General features: G+C 34.3%; 1 protein-coding gene across 1 annotated transcript; it reads left to right on the top strand.

Moving 5' to 3' along the window:
- Window positions 1–217: 217 nt before the first annotated feature.
- Window positions 218–6,813, top strand: LOC145754968 (lactadherin-like). Its single transcript, XM_082571149.1, has 4 exons — window positions 218–2,708; window positions 5,015–5,152; window positions 5,246–5,412; window positions 6,560–6,813. The coding sequence occupies exons 1-4, from the start codon at window positions 2,288–2,290 to the stop codon at window positions 6,695–6,697; spliced, it is 864 nt and encodes a 287-aa protein (XP_082427275.1). The 5' UTR covers window positions 218–2,287; the 3' UTR covers window positions 6,698–6,813.
- Window positions 6,814–8,499: the final 1,686 nt, after the last annotated feature.

Raw genomic sequence — 8,499 nt, 5'->3', positions numbered from 1 at the left:
TGTTGCGCTATTCAGTTCAATGGCAACTGTTGCGCTATTTAGTTCAATGGCATCTTTTGCGCTATTCAGTTCAATGGCAGCTGTTGCGCTATTTAGATCAATGGCAGCTGTTGCGCTATTTAGTTCAATGGTAGCTGTTGCGCTATTTAGATCAATGGCAGCTGTTGCGCTATTCAGTTCAATGGCAACTGTTGCGCTATTTAGTTCAATGGCATCTTTTGCGCTATTCAGTTCAATGACAACTGTTGCGCTATTTAGATCAATGGCAGCTGTTGCGCTATTTAGTTCAATGGTAGCTGTTGCGCTATTTAGATCAATGGCAGCTTTTGCGCTATTTAGTTCAATGGCAGTTAAATTAAACTGTGAGGCAGGTCGTCGCTGAGTGGCACCAGAGGTCTGCTGTTTAAAATTCGTTCCACCTCAGCCATCAATGGCGGACAAGATATCAATTGTTCCCGAATGCCCATGCCTGTTATGATACTTACAATGAGCTCGGTTACAACCTGGTTAGATGAAAGAATCATCGGATGTTTGGTGATTAGAGGGACGGTTGAGTTATGTAGCCTGCCACCAACGTACATATTGCCTTTGACTAAAACCGGGCTTCAGTCCTTTCAGCGATAAAACTAAATACAACCATAATCAATATTAAGGTTTAAAACATCTGGGTATACTAATGTTCTCTCAATCAACAAGAGTGTTTAGCCAATTATTCCAAGTGTTAATATATTGTTCTGGAACCAGATCGTAAAAGCACTTCCACGAGGCTGTTAGTTAAGTCCCTGTAATAAAACGTCATTAAAAGAAACAACGCAGAGTTTGCAACACAATCAAACACTATAATGAACTTAGGACCTGTACAGTGGTGTGGTATATACCACGTTATATCATTTACACAATTCCTATTAGCCAATACAGTCCCATGTCCTTATTTTACATAATCATCGATTTCTTCCCTATATTGACTAAAGTTTTAGGGTTTGCAATAAACTTCTTTTTCAAAGATTGTAGCCTTTGAAGTGTCATTTTTCTATTCTTTAAGAGTTTTATACATTCCTTTTTTCAGAGTAATCCAATTTCATAGTGTTAGCCATTTCGTGAAACTGTTTTGTTCATAATTTTCAACGTCCTTTTGTCCTTTATTGACATTTCGCTCTTTAGCGCACAATCAAGGTCGTGAAAATTGCTCGACAAAAACATCTGAAATTTCGTTGCATGATGTCGATACTTGTTCAGGCTCATGCATAAAGTTAACATTAGTTCGTTGGGACGATTTTCTTGGGTTATGGTCTGAGCCAAACAACGTCCAACCCAACGCCGTATGCGGGCCGAAAGGCTGCCACTTTTTGCCGTAACGCCATTCAGAAACCCTGAATGCATCGTGAACATTGTTTCCCAGAAGTAGCTCCACTGATTTTCTTTTAAGTTCAGGAAACTTCAGGTTATGCAGATGCGGATACATGTTTGCCACTTTCTTGGTTGTAATGCTGTCACCTATATTGACAATATGATCTAGTACCAAAAGCTTGTCGACAATAAACGATTCGGTTTGACCTCCTTTACATAAAGTGAGTCAACTCGGCTCCCATGACTAGTTCTTTAATTTGCTGTATAAAGTTCGGTGTGTTCTTTTGTCTCCTTCCAATTTCTTTGCAAGGCTTGCAGTACAAATACTTGTATCTGAACCGTCACCCAGAAAAGCGTTCACAAAATTACTTTGATTGTTGCCCCACACTTTAACTGGCACAATCTTGAAACGTTTCACATTTTTAACGCTGTTATGGGAAACCTCGTTGCATGTCACAATAGCTGACTCGCTTTGCGGCTCCGATAGCGAGCTTTAACGTCACTTTAGTAGATTATGACATCACAATTTAACTATAGCGGGCTATGTTGTTACTTTGGTAGATTATGACATCACAATTAAACTATAGCGGGCTTTGTCGTTACTTTAGTAGATTATGACATCACAATTAAACTATAGCGTCAAATCTTGTTAGACAACAATTCGAATAAGTATTTTAATGCAGCGTTGCTATTATTGTTACGTCATAGTGTCGTCATATCTCGTTTAAAAAGTTTTTAATTAATTTTAAATTGCAGTCGATTTAAAATTAATCAAGATATAATTTTTGGTGCGTTTTGGTACCTGCGTGTTTTGATACAAAAATATCGGAACAGACGGAAAGTTATTTTCAATTATTTGTGATAAATATTAATAACAAAATTATAACCAGCTTGTTAAATGAGTTTAGAATAAAACAATTGTAACTTGAAACTTGCTGAAATGAGTTTGAAAATATTTATGTTTTTGTGCTTCTGGTTATGCTTAGCTGCATCCAGAAAAAACCAAGTTTGTTTTAATGCAAGCCCCGATAGTCCCGCTTTCAGGGAGCTAAGATCAACCCAAGGGAGACCAGGCAAGCTTGGCCCAGCTGGGGAGAAAGGTGAAAAAGGTTTCAGGGGTGAAATTGGGACAATTGGGGGTCCTGGCGTCAAGGGTGAACAAGGTTTCAGGGGTGAAATTGGCCCCATAGGTCCCAAGGGTGAAATTGGGGCAATTGGGGGTCCTGGCGTTAAAGGTGTGCAAGGTTTCAGGGGTGAAACTGGCCCCATAGGTCCCAAGGGGTCAGTTGGGGTTACTGGCGAGTGTTCTTGCGATGGGGAGGTCGTGTCGGAGTTAGAAAAAATTCTCCCCCAAATAAAAGGTATTTTGGTTACTTTACATTTGTTAAATAATGATAATATCATCGGCTTACTGGTAGAACCTTAAAACTAAAATAAAAGCAATTTTAAGACAAATAATTAGCTTTTTGAATCTTGCAAGTCTATTTTGTATGATTTATTAACATTATTCCTTATATAAACAAGTATACTTAATACAGTGGCATTTTTAAAGTGCTAAAACTTATTAGTAAAATTAATTTTATCATAGATATTTAGTTATTGTAGGGAATTGGGTCAGGGTGACAGAAAGGTCCAGTAATGTATTAAAATACTTAAATATATTCCTAGGTAAAACCTTATTCAAATACAATTCTGGTTAACATACTTTATTGGTAACAATATATATACAAAAATGGGGGGCGATAATATTACAATATGTTAAATCATTTCTAAACTAACATCATTATCATATAAAATACACTAACTTCTTTCTCCACAATCACAATTATCAAAAATACAACACACTCACTTCTCCTTCCACGTAAAGCAACACCTTAATCAAATGGTACATAATTGACACAAACTAAATTATTCTGCAATGCGAAAATAAATAATATACTGGGTTAAATAATACAAAACTACATTACATGGCTGTACGTTTTACTGTAATTTAAAATGGATGGTAATTCTATATCAAATTAATTAATAATCACAAGATTACGGAAAAATATATTCAGCAAAAATCTGACGCATACATAAAAAGAACTATGTCACTATTGATAATGTTTTTTAAAGGTTTTTACTATATAGTAAAAATTAAACAACAAAAGGAAATGTTATCAAGATATAACCTAAATCCAAAATTGGGGCGTTGATATGTATATAGATAGCGTCTATACAATGTTTGACTATTTTAATATAATGACGAAATATATTTAGTTATTTAATTATCTTATGGGTAATTAGATCTGTCCTTGAATAAAAAGGTATTTCTTAGTTTTATACCCTTTTAAGTAACCAATACATATAAATATTGTTTCTTTGTAATTCTCTTATTGTTAATAAATTTGTACGGCTTTTAACCGCATAGAATGGCAGCGAGTTTGCACAGTTATTTGGGTTCACAGAACGAAAGTTATTATTTTGCCTGAGAAGGGGTTCTTACGTATTCTTTTTTGGGGGACGCGGAATTTTTTATTTTTTAGGATTCCGCCTCTTCTTACTTCACTTTCCTTCATTCTCCGGTTCCTTTATTTTTTGTTCCTTTATTTTCCGGTTCCTCCATTTTCCGGTTCCTTCATTTTCCGGTTCCTTCATTTTCCGTTCCTTCATTCTCCGGTTCCTTTATTTTCCGGTTCCTTCATTTTCCGGTTCCTTCATTTTCTGTTTTTTCATTCTCCGGTCCCTTCATTTTCCGTTCCTTCATTTTCCGGTTCCTTCATTTTCCGGTTTCTTCATTTTCCGTTCCTTCATTCTCCGGTTCTTTCATTTTCCGGTTCCTTCATTTTTCTGTTCCTTCATTTTCCGTTCTTTCATTCTACGGTCCTTTCATTTTCCGTTCTTTCATTTTCCGGTTCCTTCATTTTCCGTTCTTTCATTCTACGGTCCTTTCATTTTCCGTTCTTTCATTTTCCGGTTCCTTCATTCTCCGGTTCCTTCCTTTTCCGGTTCCTTCATTTTCCGATTCCTTCGTTTTCCGGTTCCTTCATTTTCCGTTCCTTCATTTTCCGTTCCTTCAATTTCCGTTCCTTCATTTTCAGTCGACCCCTTTTTTGTATTTCATAATGGGTTGGTTCTGGTTGATAGTGTTGATAAAGTTTGTAAATATTTTTGTTTTTGATACCCCCAGTTTCACGGCGAAAATTACATCACGGCTGTCAATGCAGGTGATTTTTGCCGTTCTTTGCGAACCAGCACCACAGCTGTTTTGAGGCTAGGAAAGCATTTGCAGCGTAATCGATTGCGATGCTAAGTGCTTTTCCTACGTTATTATATTAACACCCGATATTTAGTTATTATGTCAGTTTTAATTTAACAACATTTGTATGTTAACAAAACTTTAACCACTCGATCTTTTTACTTAAAATACACGGTTATTTAAAGTTCAAAAATCAAATGATAAATTAATAAAAAGTTATTTTTTAATTACAAATAAAATCATTTTTTAAATTCCGCTAAATTTATATTTGTTGTCAAATTTTGAGTTACGTGGTTCTAACAGTAAGCAGACAATATAACAATTTATAAACATTTTGTAATATTTAATTTTACAATTTAAATATCTAAGAGTTAAGCTTAATCATGCTAACTTATAAGATTAATTCTAAATAAACATGAATATTTATAGCTAGTGTTTGTGCGCTTGGGTTAAAAGATGGAAGAATACCGGGTAGTGACATCACAGCTAGTTCTTATTGGAACAGCAACACATCACCACATAAAGCAAGGTTGGATGCTCATACCAATGGTTGGTGGCCTAAACGAGGTGAGTTGTTGGAATTATTTGCTATCTTATAATAAAGTTTCACAACTTTTGTAATTAGTGGAAAATAAACATTAACATTGTTTTAATTAATAGCCAGGGTTGGGGAATGGATCCAAATTGACCTCAAGAGATCAACTCGAGTGACAGGAGTTGTGACACAAGGAAGTTACTATAGTTCTTATTGGGTCACCAGCTTTAAGATATCTTATGGGTCCAGTACATCAGATATGCAGTTCATCCAAAATAATGGAAATGATCTGGTAAGCTTAAATTTAAAACGAAAATTTATTTTGTTTAACTTATTAAAGTTTAGAAACAGTTTTTAATTAATTGGTGTTAATTAATTTAAAAAAGTTTATTTTATTAAAAATGTTTTATTTAAAATCACCAAAACTTGTTCTTAATTATTCGTCGTTTGTAACAATAAAGGGTCTGCGACAGTTTTAATTTTTTTAATAATCTAAAGTTTTGTAATTTTAAAAATTAACATTGCAAAAATCCCGCGAACTGGTGTGAAAATAATTATGTGGGTTTTTCTTATGTTTGTACTCGGTCTTCAGTCGTTGTTTGGCTAGAAAAACGTTTTTTTATTAAACATGTCCAATATAGCAATATTGATGTTTTTTTAAATTCTACAGGTTCTAAGGCTAAACTGGATTACAATTTTTTACCGATTTTGTATTTCAGTTTTATTATTTTCCAGTGCTGACTTTCTTTTACATTTTCAGCCCCAAATGGGGTTTACTACTTGTTGAAAGACGTTTTTATGTTTTTTCCAAGTAGTAAATAAGTTATCAGTTTATAATTTAACGCAAGTTATAATCTACTGTTTTCTTAAGGCCGAACGTAGCTACTTTGGTCCCAGCGTACGAAGTAGCTTGGAAAGTAGTTTATAGTACCTAACTTACTTAAAACAGCTTTCTTTTTGGACTTAGTGTTAATTAAAAACAGTTTTTTTAAGTGCAGGCTACATTTGATTTTGTGGTTGTGATTTATGTCCATAAAACTGTTTTTTTACAAGACATGGAACCTATTTATATCACGTTGCTATGGACGCTGTTCTAGCTCCCTAAAAACAGTGTCAACACGAATGCTTAAGCTTAAATTATGCACAACTTAAATATAAAGTCGATAACTTAAATTTAAGCATCGTCGTAACATTTTTTTATTTAAAATAGCAAAAATCAGTAACTTTTGGGCAGGAAATAAGCCGTTTAGATTGTAATTAGGGGCTGGCAAACACGTCACAATGCCCTTTATAAACATTTTAATTTTGCATGTTGCAGTCCCTTTAAGTTAAATGTGAAGCGATGAACAACGCGCAATCAAAAAAGTTATAAAATTTAAATAATTAATATCTTAAACCTGAATATTATTATGTTAAATAGTATATTAAATCTTTTTAAGATCTTTGTTGGTAATGAAGATGAGGATGGTCACAAGTTCAACAACTTTCCTCAACCTATAAGTGCTCGCTATGTTCGATTGTATCCACAAACCTGGTATGGTAGGCCCCGCCTTCGCATGGAGCTTTTATCTTGCTAGTAATCACATATTTCTTTCGGTTAATTATTTTAATTCCTAGTTGTTAATTAAAATTCTTTAGTTATGTAATATATTTAACTTGTAAACTAATTAATTGTATAATTTTGAACAAATAATCCGTGTTATATTAATTAAATCTTACAAAAAATAAAATTCTGTAAATGTACTAAAATGTTAAGGCTGTAATAGTTGGGTTTATTAAATGTGTGAATAAACATAATGTAACAAAGTCTATACTAGTAATATTTAAATTTCCTATTTATTTTCAAGTGAACAGTTACTGCAATGTCAAATCGTAGGTCTAATATTTGGTAAAGACTGTAATCAAAGATAGTGAAAGTGAAGCAATGTGTAATAAATGTAAATTAGTTATTTCAAGTGGCTGTCCAGGCAACAAAAGAAGTTATAATACTAAAAATTTTCAGCCATTTTCATTGACGAAATGTTTTAAATGACAAAGGTTTTAGGGACCTTATGAAAGTTCTAGAGCCCAGGTTTAAAATACCATCTCGCACAATACTACCTGCTCTTAAAACAGAGGTGCGGGAAGGATTAGAAGGTGAGATCGAACAAAAAGTTAGTGCTGTTACGATTACTACTAATTTGCGGACCAGCAAGCAAACAATTAGCTACATCGATATAACTGGGTCAAACAAAGAAGGTATCGGCCCTATTAGTGCCACAATTGTAACTTATTTTGGATAAATCCGCATAAGCTAACTTTTAATTTTATAAACAAACAGTTTTTGATGTTGATTTGAAATTGAATTGTTATTTATTTGCTGACAAGCTTTGACGTATTTTTCCTCCCTATTTAAATAATAAGTTTCAATGCTTTTAACTATAACTTGTTTATCGAATTCGCGGGTTATTTAACAACTCTTTTCACATGGGAACTCTAACCTCGTTTCTCTAGTATTGAATTATTTTTTCAACGATTCATTTATGCTTTTTATTAAATGCAAATGTTCGTTTTAAACAGTTGGGCAATTCCGTTCTGCTGAACGGACGCCACTTAATAAACATGGATTTAGACATTACTGAAATTCTGAGTTTATTTCCGTAAGAATTAGCCAGAATTTTATATTCATGTAAACAACCAACAACTAAAAACAGTTAGTAATTAATAAAATTCGCTTCATATTTTTGCATGATTCCCACTGATGGCATGTTGTAGGATCTTTAAGTAAGACCTGAGGTCCTTAGTTTGATTCCCACTGATGGCATGTTGTAGGATCTTTAAGTAGAACCTGAGGTCCTTGGTTTGATTCCCACTGATGGCATGTTGTAGAATCTTTAAGTAAGACCTGAGGTCCTTAGTTTGATTCCCACTGATGGCATGTTGTAGGATCTTTAAGTAAGACCTGAGGTCCTTAGTTTGATTTCCACTGATGCCATGTTGTAGGATCTTTAAGTAAGAACCTGAGGTCCTTAGTTTGAATCCCACTGATAGCATGTTGTAGGATCTTTAAGTAAGACCTGAGGTCCTTAGTTTGATTCCCACTGATGGCATGTTGTAGGATCTTTAAGTAAGAAACTGAGGTCCTTAGTTTGATTCCCACTGATGGCATGTTGTATAATCTTTAAGTAAGAACCTGAGGTCCTTAGTTTGAACCCCACTGATGGCATGTTGTAGCATCTTTAAGTAAGAACCTGAGGTCCTTAGTTTGATTTCCACTGATGGCATGTTGTAGCATCTTTAAGTAAGAACCTGAGGTCCTTAGTTTGATTCTCACTGATGGCATGTTGTAGGATCTTTAAGTAAGAACCTGAGGTCCTTAGTTTGATTCCCACTGATGGCA

Source organism: Corella eumyota, chromosome 6 (assembly GCF_963082875.1).
Source record: "Corella eumyota chromosome 6, kaCorEumy4.1, whole genome shotgun sequence".
Taxonomy (NCBI): Eukaryota; Metazoa; Chordata; class Ascidiacea; order Phlebobranchia; family Corellidae; genus Corella; species Corella eumyota.
The sequence above is the reverse complement of the archived record's forward strand: the minus strand, read 5'-3'. Positions and strand labels throughout refer to the sequence as shown.

What these genes read in the sequence shown, in the direction of transcription:
- LOC145754968 (XM_082571149.1), top strand. Translation starts at nt 2,288, where the DNA reads ATGAGTTTGAAAATATTTATGTTTTTGTGCTTCTGGTTATGCTTAGCT. An exon ending in TGGTTGGTGGCCTAAACGAG is followed by an intron (nt 5,153 to 5,245) that starts GTGAGTTGTTGG and finishes TTTAATTAATAG; the next exon opens with CCAGGGTTGGGGAATGGATC. An exon ending in AAAATAATGGAAATGATCTG is followed by an intron (nt 5,413 to 6,559) that starts GTAAGCTTAAAT and finishes AATCTTTTTAAG; the next exon opens with ATCTTTGTTGGTAATGAAGA.